General features: G+C 40.1%; 1 protein-coding gene across 25 annotated transcripts in view; it reads right to left on the bottom strand.

Annotated features, from left to right (window-relative positions):
• Positions 1 to 26,679, bottom strand: part of LOC126291683 (uncharacterized) — a 348,608-nt gene that overhangs the window by 300,889 nt on the left and 21,040 nt on the right. For all 25 annotated transcript variants that reach the window (XM_049985282.1, XM_049985285.1, XM_049985288.1 and 22 more), the window contains exons 3-5: positions 18,584 to 19,373; positions 9,062 to 9,232; positions 4,532 to 4,705 (exon numbers count right to left, since the gene is read on the bottom strand). In XM_049985282.1, coding sequence (XP_049841239.1) covers positions 4,532 to 4,705; positions 9,062 to 9,232; positions 18,584 to 19,324 — 1,086 coding nt within the window. In that variant the 5' untranslated portion in view covers positions 19,325 to 19,373. The remainder of the gene's footprint in view (positions 1 to 4,531; positions 4,706 to 9,061; positions 9,233 to 18,583; positions 19,374 to 26,679) is intronic.

The raw sequence follows: 26,679 nt of genomic DNA, 5'->3' as shown, positions 1-26,679 counted from the left end.
TTTTTTTTGTATATATCCATTGTAGATGACAAACTGTGACTGTGATTTAAATTGGCGTTTATCTGCTAATAAATATGAAACCAGTCACTTTGACTGGATGCATATTTATTACCAGATAAATGCCAATACTGTGTGTGTTCTTTGCTACAGTAGTTCTTCTAGACACAGTAGGTTCCTTATTCTGTCCCTATGTATAAGTTACATACTCACATATGTATGGTAACAAAGATGTATTATAATCCAATATAAACAACAAGACCCAAAATGATCCAAATTGACAAAAAATATCTGCACAACATTTTTCTATTTAAAACAACAGCAGCACAAAATTTACAACACTGTGACACTGCTTTTCAATGTACTCAATCTCCCACTGCACAAGCTTTCCAATACCCTCATGGAAAAAAAGTTTATAAATTGAACATCGAACCATGTATACATCGCTTACTTCACAACATCTTCATCTATGGTTATCTGACAGGTTTTTAAATCACTTTTAAGTGAACCACACAAACAGAAATCTGACAGGAATGGATCGGATCAGTACTTTAAGCAGTGTGCTCAAAACACTTCTAAATGCATGTTCTGACGAGTTCAAAGAGTGTGAGTAGCATGTTGTGCCAAAAATGATTATTTTTGACAACAATTCTTAGTGTTTGTTTCAAATTAAAGGCTTCAACTCATATCCAAGCATATCACTAATATCACTGTAATGTTCACTATAGACACCTTTACAAGATAACAAGATAAAGTTCCACAACTGGTCCTTGCATATCCCAAAAAACCTGAAAGCATCAGTTTTCCTGCACAAGACTGACTCTCAAATTCATTTTTGGCTGGAGATTCAGGGCATTCCCATGCCATGCTTGTGCACTTTATGAAATTTTAGACTGTTATGGGTGATATCATATGCAGAACCATGGATAATGTACACTGTTTACCACTTCACCAGAGACAGTTGTCAGTTATCCAAGATCTGGTCACGGACTTGCTCAGTAACGTATGTGAGTCAACATCCTACTCTTTCCTCAATCTTCCTGTTTGTTCAGCCAATTCTGAACTGTTCAATCTGCATGTAAGCACTTTTCCGTGGTAACACATTGCCCTTATAGCGTACTGAAAGTCTTATATGCGATTCTGCTTATGATGGATCTTCAGACTAAAAGAAACAGATCACAGAATGCTGTTCTTCATTTTTGTGAATGGAAAGCAGCACTTTACAAGAGCCCAAAGCAAACTTACATGATAACACTGAAACCTACCACAAGCGAAGAAACACTAAAGCTGGTGAGCACAAGAAGTCTTAGTAGCAATCTATGGACAACTACAACAGAAGTGCAGACTCTAACAGGCTTATCCTTGTGTATCAAACTATCCATTAGGAAATGAAATATTATGGCTCATTGGCCATTCTCAAATTGACAACAGATCGGTATTAATGCTTTTGCAGTCAATCAGTGATGCCCTTACTAGTAACTGTATTCCTTTACTGTGTTTATAGGAAAGCATCATGCCACTTCAAAACCCTCCTGGGGCTAGTGTTAGTCTGCCACACCAGCTGTTGTTTCTGTTTGTTGTGAAATATAGCTCTTAGAGCTAAGAGAAGTATACATCCTCCCAAACAACACTGTTTTAAAGGTTTTTTGGAAGTATGCTTGCCACCAAAGTAGTTTCTCAAAGAGGATTGGGAAGTGTGTCTTGTGGACCTTGGGCAGAATACTTACGACCAACTTAGTGGTTTTACAAAAATTTTGGGAATGTATCTTACCACTTCTGGATGTGCCTGACATCCTGTAGGAGTATGCTGCACTAGGAGTGTAAAAATGGCTACAACAATCAGTTTCTGTTTGTCATGAGATGGTTACTGTTGTCACTTCTGAAGTTTGAAAACTTGCCACATTTTTACAGTGGGAAATACACTTACCACCACAAAAACAGCTCACAGAGTGACTATGGGAGATATTCAGACTACCAAAATTTTTGGTTCTAAGTCACACACAAAAATTGTTAAAAAATAAATATAGCAATTGAGCATAATTCTACTAACTTTGCTGAGCCACTAAATAAAAGAAAGAAAGGAAGAAGAAGAAGAAGAAGAAGAAGAAGGAAATGTGTGCTCTCACTCTACAGGCATAAGTGTACAAATAGTTATTACAATAAACTATTGTACAAACAGTTATTACAATAAACTATTTTTCTTAAAGATTATGAATGCAGTACAAATCAGGACATACACCTACTGCCTTAACGCTTTCCCTGCTGTGGGAGTGTACAGGTCCTGTTACACCATTCCCAGGTGTTGTGGACATGTACACATGCATTGCTGGGGTTTTCCTACAGTGCTGTGGACATCTGAATACGTCCTGAGCTACTGACCTCTCACTTTCACCTCTTAGTGAATAAAAATGTTTCAAGTATTTATCATATAAATATGTTTCTCATTATGTGCTCTCATTAGCAAAGGGGCTTGGGGGGGGGGGGGGGGGGGAATAAAACTACTTGAATCATTTATTAGATACGACTATACAATTTGCAATGCCCTAGGATGCGAATGTGCATGTCACATGCAACCATCTTTCAGATATATAACCCAATAACCCGAGAATGACGTAAGATAGCCTTCTGCTCTCAATTTTAAATAAAATTTTGATATTTCATCTACATTTTGTTCACTGCAACATATGAACTGAAATCAAAGTTTACGCAATGCATTTTTACCTCTGCAAAATCTTTACAATTTTACGCAATGTTTTACTTAATTTTGTGCAGTCCACTAACTGTGGCATAAATAAAAAGAAATTCAGGCCGTTATCGAGTGAAGATATAAGACTGTAAAACGGGCAAAATTAAAGTTTTTTCACCTAATATTTCTTGAAGAATCTGAAGATAAGTGTTTCATATCAGTCATAACACCATCTCTCAGCACAGCCACCAGCATTTGGCGGGCACCGTAACGAAAGCTGCCTCAGCACAAAGTGCAAGGAGCATGCCTGAAGCAGGGAAAGAGTTACCATCTAAACAGGGTGTTTCACAAATACTTGTGCAAACCTTGGGGCCATGTTCCTTACACCAGAACAAGGAAAAAACTGATATAAACATCTGTCCAAAATATCTATTTCAAGTCATTAATGAATGCTGACAATATAGATGATTTGAGCCCATCAACACTCAAAATGTTCTCCTCTGGTTTCTAAATGTGCATGCACTTATTCAATCACAGATTGTCGCACCATTTCAAATACTGCCCCATGGTTTTGAGTGGTTTCGCAGGCTTCCATGACAAACCAATGAGGAGTTTCTGCAACCTGGTGCACAGACTAACTGTTCAAGTTGTCCCCAGAAGTAATAACTCAATGACTGAGGTTGGGAAACATGCTGGCCATGGAAATTGTCGTCTTCTAACTATTCATCTGTCATGGTAGATAGCCAATCCATCTCTGACAGTGAGACTGAAATGTGCTAGAGCTCCATCATGCATAAACCACATGATTCTCCCTTTTTGCATGGGCAAATTTTCCTGTAGGTCCTAGACAATGTTCTGAATACAGTCTCTCTACGAAGCACCTGTAAGATGTTTCGGGAAAACATATGGTCCTACCAGTCAGTCACCTACAATTCCAGTTCACACATTAAGCTTAAACTGATGCTGACATCTGGTCTGTGGTGCAGCATGACTGGCCCATTTGTAAACAAAACTGAAGAGAGAAAGAACAGATGGCAGTTTGTGCAGCAAATCACAGGCAAAAGATCTCCTTTAGTGGGTGATCGGCAGGAGTAAGGCCCTGCACATCCTGAAAATGATACAAATACACGAGTTCCTCTTGACGTATCCTCTACGCAAATCTTGGCAATGTACCACTTGCCAGGGCCACTTACCTTACGCTGATACCAGACTCTTCTTTGACAAGACTCAACAACGTGCTCTTCTTGGTCAGGCAAATGAGCCGCATGTGGTCTTCGTCAGTTAATAGTCTGTGGTGCTACATATCCTGTCTCAGTAACATGATAATACATAATGACTAAGGTATCTTCAGTCTGGAAATGCCGTCTGATAAAGCTATGCAGCCACATGTCCATTACTATTTGTGTGACTATACATAAAAATCATGTCTGTCTGCTCACAGAATGAATATCCTGCCATTTATGAATGAGGCATTTTCAGTGAACTCAGTTTCTGTTGTAATTGTATGCTACAGACATTTTGAAAAAAGACAAATGATGAATAGATGTAACACAACGCCATCTAGGATACAATGAGTCAAATGTGAGTATAGATAAGAAAATTTGCTAGGTGGCGTGTAGAGCGCCAGTGAATGTCAACTTTCATTACTAACTCAAAAATGAAAGCATTTTGAACATACGTTTATATGAACTATCTCCTTGTTCTGGTACAAGGAACCTGCCTCTTAACTTTCTTAAAGTATTTTTTAATTTTCTGGTACTGAATAATGACTGGAAAATCCTGTTGTTTGAAAGATAGTGAACAATTTTTATTGTGTGAAACAAGTAATTTTAGCTCTTATTTGTATACCTTTTGTGCCGATTTCGTATTAACATTAGCATGGATCGTGTTTGTACTAGAACTCTTGAACTTGTCCACTGTCCTCAGGCCACTGTTGCTCTTTTTTTGCTTTTCCAAGTCTTCTGGTCTTGGTTCAGACTTAGATCGTGTTTGAGATTCACTTCCTGAAGTCACAGGAGCCCCCTGCACAGAGAGAATGTGATGTCACTGATTAGTTCACACATCAGCCTGTCTGCATAAGTTGGTATACTTTGTATGCTCTCTGCTACTGTAGTTCCTTTAGAAATAGAGGAGTGTTTACAATTTCCCTTACTGCTGTTACATAGAGTTACATAATTACAGATGTATGGTAAAAAATGACACATTTTCGATTTAACAATGAGACAAGTATATACCACTTCCTTCAAATCTTCATTAGAACTGATTTGATGGCCAATTAAATTATATTTAAGCACACCAAATAAACATAAATCTGACAGTGTAAGGTCAGGACTGAATGCAGAGTGCTCGAACACTCCTAAATGCATATTCTCAAGAGTCTGAATAACATGGTTGGTGATATGTGGATGCACACTGCCATGCAAAAATATAATCCTGTTCGACAATATACCACTGTGTTTGTTTCAAACTGCAGGCTTAGTTCACTGCTAGGCACATTGCTGTAATGTTCACTTTTTACTGTTGCCTCTTTTCAGGGTAATTTCCCAGAAATGGCCTGTGTGTGCCCCGAGAAAACTGATAGCATCATTTCTCCTGCTAAGGAATGACTCTCAGATTTCTTTTTCACTGGAGACCCAGGATGTTCCCAGTCTACACTTTGGTGTTTGCTCATGGTTGGTTTGGTTGGTTTGGGGGATTAAAGGGACCAGATTGCTATGGTCATCGGTCCCGGTCTTTGCTCATGCTCTGGCATTTGTTCTGTGCATCAAGGTAAAGAACTCATGTTTCCATCTCTAGTGATGAGTCAATTTAAAAACATTTCATCTTCATTAGCATGGCAGCCCTGCAGCTGCTGACAGATTCTCACATTATTCCTTTTGTGCTGTACATTGTGTTATTTCGGAACCCATCTCACAGAAACATTAAGGAAGTTTAGACTGCTATGGGTGAAATATATAGAATCATGGATGACATACAAGGCTTGCCGCTTCATCTGATACAATTTTCGTTTATTCAGTTTATTTAAAATTAGATCAGGACCTCTGTCAGCATTGGTTGCATTTGGACACCTTGCTCTTTATTCGCCCTTCCCATTTGTTCGGCCATTTTGAACTGTTTAATCCATTGGTAAACATTTACCATGATAAAATATTGCCTCCATATCGTGCTGAAAGTCTTCTATGGAGTTGAGGTTCTGATGCATCTTCAGACCACAAAACATCAGTCACAGGCTGCTGTTCTTCATTACTACAAATACAGGGTAGCAAGGCCACATTTGCTTCACAAAAGCGCAAAGCAAACTGCTGCGACAACAATGAAACATGCCACTAAAGACAAGAATAATGTAGCCTATGAGCTCATGGGTTCAATTCAACGTGGAAACCGAATGACAACTCGAATGTAAGCACAGACACTTAGTAATTTAGCCTCATATACCTCACAGTCCACAAAAAGGAATATTAGAATTCACTGGTCATTCTCCAAGTCTCTCTCACCACTACAAGTTTAAGTGCATAAACAGTTTTTACAAAATGCTGTTTGGTCTTGAATGCAATACAAATCAGAACATACAACTACTCAAAATGTGGATTCCCTGCCTTAACATCTATGTAATAAGTAATTACTGGAATAATCTGTTGGATGAAAGACAATGAACAACTTCTGCTGTTAAAACCAAATTTTTTTAGCTGTATTTGTATACCTTCTGAGGTGAGTTCCTATCATTGCCAGCACCGACCGTCTTTGTACTAGAGTCTTCGTCATTGTCCGCTGTTGGAGATGCTGCTGTAGATCTCAGTACAGTTAGTCGGTGGGCAAGCAGGTTACGCGATGAAAGTGGGCACGGCAATATTGAGAACTGTCCTCGCAGTGGCAGACCTTGTACTGCACGCACTCCAGACAATGTGCAGAGAGTTAACGAATTGGTGACTGCTGACAGACACACCACAGTGAACAAATTGTCACACTACGTTGGGATAGGGGAAGGAACTGTTTGCAGAATACTGAAAGTGTTGGGGTTATAGAAGATTTGTGCCAGGTGGTTTCCCAAAATGTTGACAGTGGCTCAGAAAGAAACGAAAAAAACGGTATGCAGCGAACTTTTGGAACAGTATGAGAATGGTGGAGATGAATTTCTTGGAAGAACTGTGACAGGTGATGAAACACGGCTCCATCATTTTTCACCAGAGACAAGGAGGCAATGAATGGAGTGGCATGCTGCAAATTCACCCAAGGAAAAAAAATTCAAAGCCTCACCTTCTGCTGGAAAAGTTATGGCTACAGAGTTTTTCGATTCCGAAGGACTGTTGCTTGTGGACATCATGCCAAGTGGAACCACCATACATTCTGATGCATATGTGACGACACTGAAGAAACTTCTAGCTCAATTGAGTCGTGTTTGACCACTTCGGCAAATGCAGGATATTTTGCTGTTGCATGACAATGTACGGCCACATGTCAGTCAAAAAACCATGCAAGCGATCACAAAACTCAGATGGACAACACTGAAACACTCGCCTTACAGCTCAGACCTGGCTCCATGTGACTATCATCTCTTTGGGAAACTGGAAGACTCTCTTCATGGAACAAGGTTTGAAGATGATGACTCCCTTGTGCATGCTGCCAAACAGTGGCTCCAACAGGTTGGTCCAGAATTTTACCGTGCGGGTATACAGGCCATGGTTCCAAGATGGCTTAAGGCATTTGAGAAGGATGGAAATTATGTGGAGAAATGAAAATATTGTTCCTAAAGGATGGATCTACACACTGTAAAACTTTCAAACATGAAGAATGTAAGACGGATTTTTTTAAAAAAAAAATAGTGTGCATTTCTTTCGGAGTGACACTTGTACAACAGCAAACCAGCCTAAGTTACAAATTTCACTTTTTATTGATGACTAGTTTTGGGCCAGGACCCACTTTCAAATCATTTAGTAAAACAATAATTCCAAAAATACAAGAACTTTGCCAAAAATATATACATATTATGAAGTGCAAATCAACAGTTACAGCACATACAGATAACTGCAGAAGATTATTCCAGTATGCTGGAAGGTCTTGACAGGGTGTTATCGTCTTCTTTACAGGATTTTTGATCCGAAATGTATTTAAACAGGTAAGCTGTGTAAATAAATGTCATTTTTTGGTAAACGATCTTTGTGTTCATTAACAAGTTAACCCAAACTTTGAATTAACAGCTGTTTCTCCCGTACAGGATTTGTCAACATTCCAGGTGAGATAATGCATCAGATAAGAAATGTGGAAGGAATATGTTGTATAACGTAACACTAAAGTTTTGAAAATAAGAATGACATAACTGGGTATGTATAGTGCCATTTTCCTGGTCAAATAATACTCAGTTTTTTTGTCAAGCAATAAAAAGCCAATTAAAATCTGTCAACGAAAACCACTCCAAAGTCCTGTATGAGAGGACTGATCTCTCCATCAGTTCCACTTAGTTTAGTGGCCCCCTTGCCCAGTTCATTAACTTGCTGGATAATGGACTACTACTGTCTAGCTCTCTCGGCTTCTTCGTATTTTTCACATCGCTTCTGCTTTAAAACCTCACAATAGTGATCTCTAGAGCTGCAACACTCCCGAATCATTCTCTTGATAAACACTACAATAAGTTATATGCCGGTAAAACATCACACTGTACAGCATACATGCATTGAGATACAGTAACAACTCCTGAAATAGACTGCCCGAAGCATCTCGCCTGTCAAGTATGCACTGCAGTCCTGAGTCCGTGGATAAACCAAGAAAAGCTGCCGATTTATGCCTCACACAAGCACACCTGACCAGCAGGCAGATCAGAGGCCACATCCAAAAGGTAGACCTGCACATCAGTGGGAAGCGACAGGCCTCAGATAGATGATCCCGATTCGTCAAGAGATACATGCAGAACTGGTCCTCAGTTCTGGCTTGTGCACATGTGGCCAGCTATTCATGCCCACAGTCACACATCACGACACCATATGAGAACTGCACCCACAGTGATCAATCTGTGCAACGGACACTTGTGCGAATACTCTCGAGATCTGAACGAACTACTACTACTCATGGCCCCCTGCCTCTCTCATAGGCAGCTGACAGGAAACTTAGGGGAGCGGTGCACAGGGGAGAAGTGGTGGGAAGGACACAGTAGGGAGGGGTGCACAACCAGATTTTCTTTTTTTTTTTTCAAATTTCCCTGACATGTTCAAAATTCCCTGATTTGTAGAATTTGTGGCAACTCTGATACCACTTGTGTGTGTGTGTGGGGGGGGGGGGGGGGTTACTTTAATAAGTGAACGCCTCCCCCCCCCCCCCCCCCCCCCGAAAGATCTATGAATTTGATATTACAAAGGTAATGAAAACTGTGCAGCTTTATATGCATACCTCCTTTGCAGACTTTGTATTGCTGTCGGTATTAACTGCTTCCGTGTTACGAGTCTTCACTCGGTCCAGGGTGCTAAGGTCATTCCTCTTCAGCTTCTTTCTTTCCTGGTCTTTTAGTTTTGAGTCAGCGTTCAAACGTTTCTCAGGTGCACTTGCTGCAGTAACAGGAACCTGTTGCAACAAAAGAATCACAAGTCATAAACCAAATCGTACGTTCTCTGCATACCCTTTGTCTCAAACACAGCAGTTTTAATGTATAAAATTTTCTCACTTTTGAGCTACACCATGTTTGATTACACACTTGAGCTCTCAAAGATATTCACCATCACTTTCAATGGGAACAGACTTGCATGCATATCACAGCTTCTGGCAGTCGAGCGGTCCCTGACAGTAGAGATGGTACACAGTTTATACAGGTCTAATTTTAAATAAACACTACACAACTTGAACATTGAAAAAATATTGTACACAGACTACACTGTGAAACCACCAACGCCATAGCAGTTTAAATGTTAATGTGCAAGAAGGCATATGTTGAAAGACAAAAGTATTACTTATGCATTACTTTCATTAGTCAGGATTGAAAATTTATGATACAAATTATCTATAGAAGACTGGAAGAACTGTCATAAGATTAATTTGGGTTCTGGGGAAATGTAGAAATATATGAGTAAATAAGGACCCTATGACTTATTCTTGATAGATAGACAAAAAACAATTCTACATTTATAGCACTTGCAGATTTACAAAAAGCTTTAAACAATTTTGACTGGAATATACTCATTGAAGTCGTGAAGCTATCAGTAATAATGAACAGGGGGTGAAAGGTTATCGACCCTTGTATAGAAACCAGACCTGTTCTGAAAGCCAAAGGACGCGAGAGGGGCGAGGAAGTTGAAGAAACTGAGTCAGGATTACAGCCTAACTACAATACTATTCGAAATTATAATTATATATTAATACCTTCAGCTGCTGACGAGCATTGATGTATATCAACAGGGACAGGTGAAAACGTGTGCCCCAACTGGGACTCGAACCCAGGATCTCCTGCTTACATGGCAGGGCAGATGCTCTATCCATCTGAGCCACCAAGAGCACAGAGGATAGTGCGACTGCGGGGACTATCTAGTGCACACCTCCCACGAGACCCACATTCTCACCTTATATGTCCACACACTACATTCGTAGTGTCCCTACCCAACACACTCATTACTTGTGGAAGACATTCTTGCCAAGTCCCATAAGAGTTCGGGTAATATGTGTGCATCTGCACAGGAGGAGGTCATGTCTGTTCTTTCAGACATGTCCGAAAGAAGAGACACCACATCCATATAAGTATATAGTTCTGGCAATACCGGCCATGACCTCCTTCTTCTGTGCAGATACACACATATTACCCGAATTCTTACGGGACTTGGTAAGAATGTCTTCCAGGAGTAATGAGTGCGTTGGGTAGGGACACTACGAATGTAGTGTGTGGACATATAAGGTGAGAATATGGGTCTCGCGGAAGGCGTGCTCAAGATAGACCCTGCAGTCACACTATCTTCGGTGCCCTTGGTGGCCCAGGTGGATAGAGCGTCTGCCATGTAAGCAGGAGATACCGGGTTCGAGTCCCAGGCAGGCCACACATTTTCACCTGTCCCCTTTGATATGTATCACTGCATGTCAGCAGCTGAAGGTATTAATACATAATTCTAATTTTGTTCTAGAGGACTGTAGGTCATCAATGGTATCTTTCAGACATGTCCAAAAGAACAGACACCACATCCATATAAGCATACAATACTATTCCGTCAGTATACTGTACCAGCAGTAAAGGAAACTAAGCAGAAATTCAGAAAATAAATTAATGTTCACAAACAAGAAATATGACATTGTAATTATGTCAGACACAGTAAAAGTTTGGAAGATCAGTTTAATTGAAAGTAAAATGTCTTGAATACAGGTTATGAGACCAAAAATAACAGAAGTAAATGGGCAATGGAGTGCAAGTAAATTAGAATCCCATTTGAAAATGCGACACAAAGAACAAAGAACAAATTTTGCTGCTTGTGCGGCATAACAACTGACGCTGGGAGAAGTGAAGAAGATATAGAATGTGGACTGGAAATGGCAAGAAAAATGTTTCTAAAAATAAGGAATATTTTAACATCTAACAAAAGGCTAATTTGATAAGAGTATTTTTTTCAAGTATTTGCCTGGAGTAGAAAATTTTACAGAAGTTAAATGTCTGCAATAAATAATTGAGACAAGAGAAAAATAGAAGATTTTAGAATACACTGCTACAGGAGAATGCTCAAGTTAGATGAGCACATTGGGTAACTAATAAAGGAGTACTTAAATAGGGGAGAAATAAAGTTTATGGCACAACTAGACAGAAAGATGGAATAGGACATCATCAAAAATTACTTAGTTTGGTAACTAGGAGAAGTGGCGGGATATTCTAGTGGGAGATTAAGGTCTGCACACACAGGTTCAAACAGCTGTAGCTTGCAGTAATTATGCAGAGATGAAGGTACTTTCATAGGACATGCTTCTGTAGAGAGCTGCCTCAAACCTGTTTTCAGATGGTAAAAACACTTCACAATATCAAAATAACCATTTTGGTTCCGATTAATAAAAAAGTGCAATTGTAAAACATAAATTATATGAATTAAGAGCATGTGCATTGTTAACAAAATCACACTGCACAAACCTACTACATGCATATTAACTGTGTGTCAATCATCTTGCACGATCACTAAAGTGCACAAAACTCCACAATGTCTCAGAGTAGGACAGCAACTGGGACTTTGAGACTGAAAGAAGACAGCTGGGACACACAGCTTCCTGAAATTGATTCAGTACATTGTATAAATAATGGAAGGAGCAAGCCAATAACTCACCATCTAGTAAAGGTGTTGAGTGGTGGTCAGCAACATAACCGAGACTGTCAAGTTTGCTAAGCTTTCAGATGAGATCATCTTCAGATAAAATGGAACATATGCACACAAACATTCACCTGCAATGCTACACCATACAGGCAGTGCAACTCAACAGATTCAATTACGGGCCTCAGAATATCTGAACTATATAACTATATTTACATCCAAGGACTTCCCCTTATTACACCTGCATTTGCATGTCTGCTCTGTAATTCACACTCTTCCACTCATAAACAGCATGAGGCAATAAAGAACACTTAAATATTTCTGTGTCAGTTCTTATTCCCTTATTTTATCACAATGGTCACTGCTCCCTATTAGGTGCGAGTCAACAAACTATTCTTGTGCATCACGTATATAACACTTCCCCCCCTTCTTGTAATTTTGTCAATGACTTGTGTTAATCCTATCTGGTACGGAGCGTACAGTGCACAACAATACTCCAAGAAAATGGACAAGTGTAAAAACTTTTAGGAATAGAGGGGACACCCACCGAAAAGCAGAAGCATTAAGTCACAGACAGTCACACACGAAAATGGAAACTTGCTAGCTTTCGAAGTAATCCTCCTTTCAGCTAGAGTACAAGTAAACACACACACACACACACACACACACACACACACACACACACCTAGGCCTGCTCCTGCTCCTACATGGCACTGGTCGTAGGGACAATGCCAGTGTGGCATTTTGTCAGGTAGACTACATTAGGATGCAAGTTGTGTCAGATGGGGTTTGTACATGAAGAGGGAGAGGAAGGTAAGAGGCAGGGAGGGGGTTGGAGTTGGGGTTGAGTGGCTAGTGGCTCAGAAGGAGGCAATCGTTTTGCCAGCTAGGAATGCGGGACAGAGGGGTGGCTGGTGCGCAGGCAAGGCACATAACGCACAATTGTCAGAGCCAGTGGGGAGCTGTTGGCTGGACAGTGTGGAAACAACAGGTTACCGGAAATTGGCCAAGTACAGTAGTGAAGGATGTGTTGCAAGGGTAACTCCGATCTTTATAGTTCATCAAAGCTGGTGGGGAAGGGAAGGATCCAGATGTCCCGGGTTGCGAAGCAGCCATGGAGATTGAGCATATTACGTTCAGCTGCATGTTATGCCACAAGGCATTCAACTTTTTTCTCTGCAACAGTTTGGTGGTGGCCATTCGTAATCGCAGACAGACTGGTTGGCTATCATACCTACATAAAAAGCTGTGCACTTGTTTGCAGCATAATAATAATATTAGTAAAACTGTTGCACTTTATAAATGTTATGCAAATAAATTGCAGTCTTCGGTTTGCCTTCCTACAACATTTTTTATGAGATGGTTCCAACTTAAGTAGTACACAATTGTAATCTCTAGGCATTTAGTTAAATCGACATCCTTCAACTTTGTGTAATTTATCAAATAACCAAAATGTAAAGGATCTTTTTTAGTATTCATGTTGAAGACCTCCTCGCACTTCTTTTCAAGTAATTTAGAGTACAGCAATTTGTCACAGTAATGTTTACTGCATATCTAGATCTCAATCCCCATGTGATCATCTTCAGCGCTAAAGAACATGTAAAGAAACAGTTACAGTAAGGTTACTTGTATACCTTTTTCAATCCACAGTTGCACAAGATTTAAATGTTGTTGTTGTTGTGGTCTTCAGTCCAGGGACTGATTTGGTGCAGCTCTCCATGCTAGTCTATCCTGTACAAGATTCTTCATCTCCCAGTGCTTACTGCAACCTACATCATTCTTAATCTCCTTAGTGTATTCATCTCTCGGTCTCCCTCTAATATTTTTACCACACTGCCCTCCATTACTAAATTGGTGACCCCTTGACGCCTCAGAACATGTCCTACCAACTGATCCCTTCTTCTAGACAAGTTGTGTCACAAATATCTCTTCTCCCCAATTCTATTCAATACCTCCTCACTAGTTATGTGATATATCCATCTAATCTTCAGCATTCTTTTGTAGCACCACATTTCGTAAGCTTCTATTCTCTTCTCGTCCAAACAATTTATCGTCCATGTTTCACTTCCTTACATGGTTACACTTCATACAAATACTTTCAGAAACGACTTCCTGACACTTAAATCTATACTTGATGTTAACAAGCTTCTCTTCTTCAGTAACACTTTCCTTGCCATTGCTAATCTACATTTTATATCCTCTCTACTTCGACCATCATTTGTTATTTTGCTCATCAAATAGCAAAACTCATTTACTACTTTAAGTGTCTCATTTCCAAATCTAATTCCCTCCACATCACCTGATTTAATTCGACTACATTCGATTATCCTCGTTTTGCTTTTGTTGGTGTTCATCTTATATGCTCCTTTCAAGGCACTGTCCATTAGGTTCAACTGCTCTTCCCGGTCCTTCCTGTCTCAGATAGAATTACAATGTCATCGGCAAATCTCAAAGTTTCTATTTCTTCTCCATGAATTGTAATTCCTACTCCAAATTTTTCTTTTGTTTCCTTTACTGCTTGCTCAATATACAGATTGAATAACATTGCGGATAGGCTACAAACCTGTCTCACTCTCTTCCCAACCACTGCTTCCCTTTCAAGCCCCTCGAGTCATAACTGCCATCTGGTTTCCACACAAATTTAAATAGCCTTTCACTCCATGTATTTTACCCCTGCCACCTTCACAATTTGAAAGAGAGTATTCCAGTCAACATTGTCATTTGAAAGCTTTCTCTACGTCTACAAATGCTAGAACATGTACATAAACAATAAAATACATACCAGTAAATGTAAGTTAAAACATTAAAAACACTTGTATTTGCCTATTCCTAACTGTAAACTTGGTAAGACATGCATGTTATCTATTCCAATTGGTTCTCTACATGTTCTTTAGCACTGAAGATAGCCACACAGTGACCAAAATCTAGATATGCGATAAACATCCTTGCTTCTGATTGGTGAACTCTTTACTAGTTGAAACGGCCTAAATGTTTCCTTATGGAATCAAATCTCACAGTTTGTTGTCCAGGGGCAATTGCCACTTTCTGCATCATGCAGATATCTTGCCTAAATAATACTGTAATTTATTTTTGTTGTCTGATGACTTTACTAGACAGTAAGTGGTCTATATAAATTAAGAACAGCAGAAAGCATATGATGTTTACTTTGAGAACTAGACATACATTCCTTTGAGAATTCAGTTTCACTAGAACTAGTAACTGTCAAGTTACTAAGAACTGCGATCTTTCTGACAGTCGTACAGCTAAGACAATACTCCATATGCACACTCCTGAGTATGATATCGGATGAGGGCGAATGTTAACGATTATTTTAGTTTGTAACTTAGCTTTTACAATAAAGAGCATTCGTACTGCCATAAAGGTCAACACTAACTAAAACAGGACACCACGTTTGTTATTTTTTTAGTTTCTAGAGATCCTGGGAGGTACAAAATGGAACATTACTGGACAGTTTATTAACAATTCTCTTGAAATGTACAGATATTTACTCAATAATGTCTTTTTCCTTTAATAACAAAAAATTGCTAGTAAACTCCAAAGACCTGACCTTTAGCAGAAAGACACTGCACATATACCCAACAAACGAGAAATTTGTTCGCTACACTTTCAGCCAAATCAGTGAATGTGGGAGGTAGGAAACCTACATGTAATGTAATACCTTTGTTATGTAATGTACCAGTGCCTATCATAACAACAGGCAACAACAAAAATATTGTCTGCTGCTTCTCATCCAAGAAATGTGTGTGTAAATTGTCTTGCTTTCAGTGGAGTCAGCTGCAAATATACAGGTATTCAAAAGTATTTCCTCATGAGTAAGTTGTAGCATGTAGCATTGAATGAGTGTGATCTGGCAGTTTTTACATTTATTTCAAGAGAATTCACGTCTCTTGGGAATTTACTAACATATGGAACATAAGAATATAACGATTATTTTGTTAATTTTAAGTAAAAATAATTAAAAACAAACATTATCAGTACAATGCATCTGACTGACTGTTATCTCACCGCTTGAAGAGCCAATGTCACTCCAACTGTCAAATGGAAACAACTTTTTCACCAGAGTACGTCGAGTACATCGTGACTGTATTTATTAGACTGTGATAGTACTGTGCTATCGGGGGCATTCACTTGGGCTTCTGGACGACCTCTGGTAGGAATCTTAGGCACCACAATAGCTGCTGACTACGTGAACATTACTGCAGAACACCTTCATCGCTTCAAGCTCGATGGCAATTGCATCTTCCAAAATGACCGTTTTCTGCTTTGCCATTTACAGGTTTTTTTTTATGATATTACAAAAGTGCTGCAAATATCTATAATGACGTAATGATTTCATTGTATAGGTGGAATCTATTATGTAGTGACAGATTGATCTGTAGCACAGCCTGAGGTCTATGTTAGGTTGGAAGATAACATTTTATTTGTGACTTAGTGGAGCACACTGATCTGTAGTAGAGCTAACTGAAAGTCTATGTTTCAGCAACAGAAACTCCTGAAGTGGCAAAACCAGAGAATGAGATTTGGGATAAAATATTTATTAGGTGTTAAGAGTGTATCTACCTCTGCAAATAAAAATTCAGTTTGATCGCCCTCTCGCACTTAGTACATTAAGGTTTCCATTAAATTAAATACCTAATATCTCTCCCTCGGTCAAAATAAAAATATTGTTACAGCACTGGCTACACAATCACCTGTTCCACCACCATGCGACAGACATTACCAACACACACTACAAGCTTAGAGCATGAATGGATAAAGTTTCACCTTCTTTTCAGTGACTTCTTTTTTTTTCCAAATAAAAAAATAAGACATCTACATGTCAACAGTAGTCTCTTAATAGGAGGAAATACATATGTTTTTGTGGGGAAATGAAAAGAGCTAATGAAACTCGAAAAGCAAAGTCCTAAGTGCAATTTAATACATAATGACTGCTCAGACCAGTAAAATTAGCAATTTACCTAAATCATGGTGATGAAGATGGTAATGGTGGTGATGACACAAAATCAATATCATACAAAAAACAAGAAATAGTCTCCATTAACTGCAACTTACCCTTACTCTTGCACAGAATAGGGTATGTGAATTAAATGTGCTGGCAGATAATGAAAGTTTTATAGACTTTGCAACTCTTTCTCCTTTATACATGAATTTCTGAGCATGCAGTACATATATCAAACAGACTTTCACATTCTGTATTTGTGTCCTCAATGATATTTATTTCACGGGCAGAAGACCATGGTCTGAGGCATATTTAAGTACCTTACATTACAACTCCTAATGCTGGAGACATCATCAAAAACTACAAAAACTCAGCAGTTTTGAACTCGTACAAGCTCAGCAAGCTGAAATGTTTATACCATTGTGGATATGTATAAACAGTTTAGCTCACTGAGTTGTTTGAATTTGAAACTGCTCTTATAGCCACAGACGACATCTCCAACTAGGAGCTGAAATGTAAGACACTTAAATATGCCTCAGACATGGCTTTATACCTCAAAAACAAAAATGATGAAAGTATGTAGATGGTTGGGTTACTTTTATAAAATTTTATTGCAGATTAAGATTAAAACAAAAGATCCAGTTAAGATACCTGTGAAGTGTCAATCAATTTGTAAAATATCACTTGTTTGTCTAATTATTTAGCAGTGTGTCGTATTGTTTGACATGTTTGTCAAACATAAACTGCATTTGGGGTGCTCGAGAGAAATTTGGACCAGTGGTCGATTTGGTGAGACACTGGACATCGGTTGCGTCAATGTTTCGCAGTGCAATTTTTGTGAGAAACAGTTTTTATTTCAATTTATCTCACCATACGCGGATAAAAACAAAACAGCACTGGCAGTTACCAAAATGGTAGACATGCTGCGTCCTTCCCAGCCATATACGATGCAGGAAGACTAAAGATAATTAATATTTTACACACAACTAAGAAGTGGGAGTAAAATAAAACAAAAAATATTGAAGCTTTCTGGTTCTTCTATGGACAATGTATGTGTTCCCACATCGCAGAACATTAATTATCTTTAATTAGAGGACCAAACAGAAGAAGATAAATTTTTACATAACTGTGTCTTGCTTTTTCAATGTGAGTGCATAGTAACTGTAACCAATTACTAAAAGTTTGACTGCTTACTGGGAGAAAGGTGATGTAATTGTATCGTCAGGTTTTGAATGTACGATTTCCTTCAGTAGAATTTCGTGGTATATTTATCTCTCAGTTACAGCCATTCCCTGGACCAACATTTTGCTTTCTTTTCCTTCGTTATACAAATGCATAAATCAAATGGAAGAAATTCTTTGTCTGCATTGGAAGCCATTTTCACTAGTGTCACAATATTTTGCAACACAATGTAAGCAGTCTGACAGCTGCTTCAAAACTCAGGTTATATCTGACAAACTTCTTTGGTTCATCTGCAATTATGTTTGACAAACTCTGGGTTAGGCAACAGCAACTTTGACAAACAAGTTTCACTACTTACAGGGCCTTTTGTATTTGGCCAACATGTAGCTCTTTTCCACAGAGAAAAATTTATCTTATTTGTGGACCTTTTGTATATTCCACACTATGGTGAAAAGTCATGAACATAACCTGAGGAATGTACAAAAAAGACCTAATTAAAAAAATTACCTTTTTAGAAGAAACCTGTTGGCACTGAAATAGGCTATCGGGTAACCTCGACAACACGACAGTCGGTCTGGACAAGTAGCACTTGACGATTTCGGCAGGAAGTCGCTGGAGATGCACAGAAGGGTTCCAGAACAGAGACAACCGTTCAGCAGAAAGTTTTCCCTTCCCTATCTTCTGGTTACGAGGTTGGTAAGAAAGAGAGTTACTGGAAATTGCCACATCACTGTCTTTAATAACTGATGGCTGTAATTGTGTTATTCCTTTTGTATTTACAGAATTCCGTTTGTTGGTAACAGCCAAGTGCCGAACGGACACCTTCGCAACCTTCCTAGGGCGCGGATCACTACTCGCCCGTCTTTTCATGGCACAACGGATCTGACGCACCTGACAGTCTTTTTCGGGCACAAAAGCTGCTGAGCCTACAGTTTCGTCACAAGTCTCTTCCAAGCAGCAGCCACAGTCCGGGACGCAAGTGGGGCTGCCCAAGCGGAACTTCACCGCAGAGGTGATATCACTGTTCTCGACGTGGCAGCAGCAATAAGTCAGCTGCCTCGCAGCTGACTCTTCGCCAGCAGACCGCCTACCCTTCCTCGCCTGTGGACTATCCTTCCTCCCACATCGCAGCTTCGAGCCAGTTTCCACAACAAACGAATGAAATTTCAGTGAATCTGGAGGAAACAGACGAGACTCGCGCCTTGTCAACCTCCAAGCATTCAGTCCATTTGCACTGAAATTTGACATGCCGATATCATCCCAGGCATAGGAGAGATGCGGGGAGTTGTTCTTTCATCTGAAAAAGAAGGAAAAAATCAAATGAATCATAATACTTTAATATTACTACATTAAACACTCACATTTATAAATCACTTTCTAGAATGACAGGAATTTAGGACTAACAGAAATCCAAGAGGAGGATCCTCTGTAACACAAGTGGTCGTGAACAGAAAGTAAAGATTACAAGAAAGAGAAGAACTGTACAGGGAAACTGGAACGCTGATTGAGTCAATTACAAAACAAAGATTAAAATTTTATTAATTTTATGGACACATGTTTAGGATGGATGAGAAGAGGCTGATAAAATAGATTTTTAACACACCTGACAGCAGACCTAAAGTTTTCAACAAATGGTTCAGGGGGGTAGGAATGGATCTTTCAACAAATGGTTCAGGGGGTAGGAATGGATCTCAAACAGAAAAGATTAAATCAAGTGGACTTCTCCAGTTAATTAATACCTGATACGTATTTGTAACATCGCTGCCACGCAATAAGGTTAAACGAAGTATGGTTGGTCTTAGAAATTAGCTACAATTATACAACTATGCTGGATCCCGTGCACACACGCGCGCCACACACACACACACACACACACACACACACACACACACACACACACACACACACACAGAGAGAGAGAGAGAGAGAGAGAGAGAGTTGACAATGGTTCATATTTTCAGACACTATAAAATGGCAATTGACCTCAGGCATAAACAAATGAAAACTTAGTCTTGCCAGGAGGAGAGGAGCAGAACGGGGCAACAAGTGTAGCCTCCCTCTCACAGCACTGGCAGCCTACTGCCGTCTTCTGTGCTCCTGAGAAAGCAGAATTGACAAAATGATCATACAGCTTACTGACCCCTACTCATGTTGTGAGTATCACACTCTAACGCTATCGAGGATCACGATTACTCTCTTCAGTCACATTAAAAAAAACGCACCCCCCCCCCCCATACACACACGATAAAGCAAAGGAGAATACAAAAGACTTTAATAAATGCTACAGCACATTGTTTTGGCCGACATTGGCAGTCTCATAAACACTATAATTCTGGTATCTTGGCAATTATAATGCAAAATCTCCCCCAACGTAACACTGTGTAGTGCTTCAAGAATTTCCGTGTAAATTATAGAACCACTTGCCCTTCCTCCATTTCGAACCCACGATATTTTAAATAGAAGTGTGAGAGAGATGAATCAGACCTATTGTGCATTGCATGTTTTTGCGTCCAGGTCTAAAAACAGTCACGAGCAAAATGTGGATGTGGTGGCCGAATGGCGGCCAACAAGTACCTGCTGTATGATCCACAGAGTTTCAGTGTATGTGTATAGAAGAGCCTATACTATTCTTTGCTGGTTTAGTAACTGTGATGATTGTTAAAAACAAATGAAGAAATGAGACTAGACTTTTAAGTAATTCATGTGTTGGACTTGCTAGACGAAAGACATGTTCATATTTTCTGGTTGTTATTAAACCAACCCTGTTGTAAATGTATTCTAATAGAGTCTAATGTTTGACGACTTGGTTGACTTGCATGCGTTCGAATATTTATGAGAGATGGTGAATTTGTTTTTTGTGGAAGCTGAAATATACCATGACTGAACTAAAAGTATTCTTCGAGTACCAAAATATTTCAAGAATAGAGAGACAGTCTGATAAATTCCCTTAACTAGCATTATTCTTTGGAGAAGAAGTTTTTGGAGATCGACATGGCCAGCTATCCAGAGAAGAAGATCGGCTGCGCGTACCAAGTAAGTCAACCTATGGGAGAGAGGTGGGAAGTTTGCAAACCAGCCCCACATCGCTTCTTGTCGTCTAAAGCGTTAGAACTGACACATTAAAGTGTCTGCATTATATCTTCAGATCAATCAATTTCAATTTCAGTTTTCTCCTGAATAATGATAAGATTAAATATGCTGTCTTTTGAATGCATACATTTGCACTACACTACAGAGCCACTAATGGTATAAATATATTCTGCAAAACTTTGCTGACTGTCAGTATATCATAAACCCTTTAAAAAAATGCACATTTTCCCACACCCGAGCCTTAAGCACACACCACACTATAACTAGCAAAGTGTGTTTTCAGCATTTCAGTACACAGCCAATAATAAACACCTCTCCCTGTAAGACAGTGGCTGCCATCGTGTACATGTAAACTTTCGAGGCAAGACAGGAGAATAAGAGTACTCAAGATTTTTCTGAAAAATAACCTGAGAAGTTTTAAATTGCATACTTCCCACAACCAGTGTTTGTCACACACTGTTACTGATGCATACCAAGACACCACAGTTGAAGTACCAGCTTAGCAATTTTGCAAATAGTATCTAGCAAGAAGAGGGAGAGGGGGAGGGGGTGGATGGGGGGGGAGGATGGGGGAGGGAGGATGGGGTGGAAGGGTGAGAGGGGGGAGGGGGAGAGGGAGAGGGATAGAGAGAGAGAGAGAGAGAGAGAGAGAGAGAGAGAGAGAGAGAGAGAGAGAGAGAAGGTCCTAGTAATACTTAAGTAACTTAGGAGCAATCAAACACTGGAAATTCCAGGTTAGAATATCAACAAAATCAGGGAAAGGACAGACTGCTCTGATATTCACCATCTAACAGTAAAGAGAGCACACTGAATTGCAGACAGGCACAAAGAAAAGGCTGTTATGCAGTTAGCTTTCAGTCACAGCCTTCTTCAGAAAAGAAAACACACAGATTCATGCAAGCATGCATACCTCATGCGCACATGACCACTGCCTACGACAGCTAGGAACAGAATGCAAGTGCCATGTTGGACAAAAGCAGCAATATAGAGTGGAGAAGAGAAGGGCAAAGGCTGATTGGGGGCAGAGAAGAGTGCTGTCTAGCAGAGCAGGAAGGTACCAGATACAGCCATGACAAGACTGTCAATGCACTGTGTCGGGAGGCTGTGAAGCAGGGAGTTTGTGATGGGGAGGGGGGGCGGGGCTGAAAAGAGAAAGGAAGAGAAGCGGGAAAGGAGAAAGGCAGGTAGGTGTGTTGGCAGAGGACGGCACACAATGAGGGTGAGGGGACGTGAACAAGGAGGTGGTATTAGGTTGAGGCTGGGATGTTTTTGGGAGCAGAGAGTTTGTTGGGAGGATAACTTCCATCAGCGCAGTTTAGAAAAGCTGGTGGTGAAGGGAAGAATCCAGATGGCCCATGTTGTGAAGCAGTCATAGAATTCAAGCCTGTTATGCATGTTATGTACAGTTCCATGTTGTGCCACAGGATGGTTTACCATGCTCTTGGCCACAGTCTGGCAGTGGCCATTCATTTTCGTGGACAGCTAGTTGGTAGTCATGTTGTTGTTGTTGTTGTGGTCTTCAGTCTTGAGATTGGTTTGATGCAGCTCTCCATGCTACTCTGTCCTGTGCAAGCTGCTTCATCTCCCAGTACCTACTGCAACCTACATCCTTCTGAATCTGCTTAGTGTATTCATCTCTTGGTCTCCCTCTACGATTTCTACCCTCCACACTGCCCTCCAATACTAAATTGGTGATCCCTTGATGACTCAGAACATGTCCTACCAACAGATCCCTTCTGGTCAAGTTGTGCCACAAACTTCTCTTCTCCCCAATCCTACTCAATAAATACTTCCTCATTAGTTATGTGATCTACCCATCTAATCTTCAGCATTCTTCTGTAGCACCACATTTCGGAAGATTTCTATTCTATTCTTGTCCAAACTATTTATCGTCCATGTTTCATTTCCGTACATGGCTACACTCCATACAAATACTTTCAGAAATGACTTCCTGACACTTAAATCTATACTAGATGTTAACAAATTTCTCTTCTTAAGAAACGCTTTCCTTGCCATTGCCAGTCTACACTTTATATCCTCTCTACTTCGACCATCATCAGTTATTTTGCTCCCCAAATAGCAAAATTCCTTTACTACTTTAAGTGTCTCATTTCCTAATCTAATTCCCTCGGCATCACCCGACTTAATTCGACTACATTCCATTATCCTCGTTTTGCTTTTGTTGATGTTCATCTTATATCCTCCTTTCAATACACTGTCCACTCCATTCCACTGCTCTTCCAAGTCCTTTGCTGTCTCTGACAGAATTACAATGTCATCGGCGAACCTCAAAGTTTTTACTTCTTCTCCATGGATTTTAATACCTACTCCAAATTTTTCTTTTGTTTCCTTTACTGCTTGCTCAATATACAGATTGAATAGCACCGGGGAGAGGCTACAACCCTGTCTCACTCCTTTCCCAACCACTGCTTCCCTTTCATGCCTCTCGACTCTAATAACTGCTATCTGGTTACTGTACAAATTGTAAATAGCCTTTCGTTCCCTGTATTTTACTCCTGCCACCTTCAGAATTTGAAAGAGTATTCCAGTCAACATTGTCAAAAGCTTTCTCTAAGTCTACAAATGCTAGAAACGTAGGTTTGCCTTTTCTTAATCTTTCTCCTAAGGTAAGTCGTAAGGTCAGTATCGCCTCACGTGTTCCAACATTTCTACGGAATCCAAACTGATCCTCCCCGAGGTCCGCATCTACCAGTTTTTCCATTCGTCTGTAAAGAATTCGCGTTAGTATTTTGCAGATGTGACTTATTAAAGTGATAGTTCGGTAATTTTCACATCTGTCAGCTGAAGTCTGAGGGTATTTCGCCTGTCTCATACATCTTGCTCACCAGATGGTAGAATTTTGTCATGACTGGCTCTCCCAAGACCGTCAGTAGTTCTAATGGAATGTTGTCTACTCCCGGGGCCTGGTTTCGACTCAGGTCTTTCAGTGCTCTGTCAAACTCTTCACACAGTATCGTATCTCCCATTTCATCTTCATCTACATCCTCTTCCATTTCCATAATATTGTCCTCAAGAACATCACCCTTGTATAGACCCTCTATATACTCTTTCCACCTTTCTGCTTTCCCTTCTTTGCTTAGAACTGGGTTTCCATCTGAGTTTTTGATATTCGTATCAGTGACTATCTTTTCTCCAAAGGTCTCTCTAATTTTCCTGTAGGCAGTATCTATCTTACCCCTAGTGAGATAAGCTTCTACATCCTTACATTTGTCCTCTAGCCATCCCTGCTTAGCCATTTTGCACTTCCTGTCGATCTCATTTTTGAGATGTTTGTATTCCTTTTTGCCTGATTCATTCACTGCATTTTTATATTTTCTCCTTTCATCAATTAAATTCAATATTTCTTCTGTTACCCAAGGATTTCTACTAGCCCTCGTCTTTTGGTAGTCATACCAATATAAAAAGCTGTGAAATGATTGCAGCTGAGCGGGTATATGACATGGCTGATTTCACAGGTGGCCCAGCCTCTGATGTGATAGGATAAACCTCTGACAGGACTGGTATGGGAAGTGCAGGGTGGGGGGTTTTGGGCAGGTCTTGCATCTGGGTTTTCCAAATGGATATGATCTTTGTGGCACAGGACTGGGATTGGGAGTGGCATTGGGATGGACTATGATGTTCTCATAATCCTGTATCATTTCTGAGGCCTCAAAAATGTTTACTATGTCACCAAAGCTTTAAACAAAAGAATGTTAAAGTTCTGAAACAATTACTAACAAAGAGATAGAGGGGCTTACCAGTACTTACCTCAGCTCAGTACAGCCGATAGAAACACAAAAAACAACCAAAAATTTAAGTTCCTAGCTCTCGGAATAAATGTTCCTTCATCAGGGAGGAGAGAGGGGAAAGAAAGGAATGAAGGGAAAGTGGATTTAGTTACTCACAACCCAGATTATGAAGCAACAGGGAAAGGAAAACAGGGAGGGTAGCAAGGATGGAGGCATGGTTGTCAGAGGGAAGCCAAAGATATTCTACTGTAGGTACTGTGCCAGCTTCAAACCAAAGAGGATGCATATAGAAGTAAAGAGGTTTATAGTATAAAGATGTAGGATGAAAAGATGCATGAATGGCTAAAGAGGAAAGGGAAAGAGGAGAAGATTGAAAAGTAAATGGGAGTGAGGTTGTTTAACGTAGGTTCAGTCCAGGGGGATGGCGGGATGAAAGGATGTGCTGGAGTGCAAGTTCCCATCTCCGCAGTTCAGAGGGACTGGTGTTGGGTGGGAGAAGCCAAATGGCACATACGGTGTAGCAGGTTCCTAGGTCCCTAGAATTATGCTGGAGGGCATGCTCCGCTACTGGGTATTGGACATCTCCTAGGCGGACAGTTCGTCTGTGTCCGTTCATGCGCTCAGCCAGTTTAGTTGTTGTCATACCAATGTAAAAGGCTGTGCAGTGCAGGCATGTCAGCTGATAAATGACATGTGTAGTTTCACACGTGATCCTGCCTTGAATTGTGTATGTTTTACCAGTAGCGGGGCTGGAGTAGGTGGTTGTGGGGGGATGCATGGGGCAGGTTTTGCAGCAGGGTCGGTTACAGGGGTAGAAACTGCTGGGTACAGAAGGTAGTCTGGGAATATCGTGGGGTTTAACAAGGATGTTACGGAGGTTAGGGGGACGACGAAAGGCAACTCTGGGTGGTGTGGGGAGAATTTTGTCAAGGGATGATCTCATTTCAGGGGTTGACTTGAGAAAGTCATATCCCTGGCGGAGTAATTTATTGATGTATTCGAGGCCAGGATAATATTGGGTGACAAGGGGGATGCTTCTGTGTGGTCTGAGGGTAGGAATATTGTTGTTGGACGGGGAGGAATGTATTGCTCGGGAGATCTGTTTGTGGACAAGGTCTGCAGGATAGTTGCGGGAGAGGAAAGCACTGGTCAGGTTATTGGTGTAATTGTTGAGGGATTCGTTACTGGAGTAGATACGTTTGCCACGAATACCTAGGCTGTAGGGAAGGGAGCGTTTGATGTGGAATGGATGGCAGCTATCAAAGTGAAGGTACTGTTGTTTGTTGGTGGGTTTGATATGGACAGAGGTGTGGATGTGAGCTTCAACAAGATGAAGGTCAACATCCAGGAAGGTGGCTTGGGTTTTGGAGAAGTACCAGGTTAAAGTTTCTCAGTTATCAACATTTTTTTGTTGTTTACAGTGGTCTAATACACCTCAAAAAATGGATGATTCATTGAAAAATTATATTATTGTGCAAAAATTCTGAAACAAAATAAAAATACCATATCAGCTAATAATTATTATGTGATCAAAAGTGCATTTATTTCAATAAATCAAATATCTGCAAACAACATATACCCTAGAACCAAGAATTTGCACTGGTTATTTCCCCCCAATCCGTTTTCAGCCTCAAATCCAGTAAGCACACTTTCTTCCCACCTTGATGTAGTTGAAGATTAATTTCAACCTTTGCTTACTACACACAGGAAATTATTTCATATATTTACAGATGTAAAATGATTCCCAACAAATTAGAGTAAGGT

This window comes from Schistocerca gregaria, chromosome 9 (genome assembly GCF_023897955.1).
Source record: "Schistocerca gregaria isolate iqSchGreg1 chromosome 9, iqSchGreg1.2, whole genome shotgun sequence".
Classification (NCBI taxonomy): domain Eukaryota; kingdom Metazoa; phylum Arthropoda; class Insecta; order Orthoptera; family Acrididae; genus Schistocerca; species Schistocerca gregaria.
Note: the sequence above shows the minus strand (reverse complement) of the source record. Positions and strands in the feature narration are given on the sequence as shown.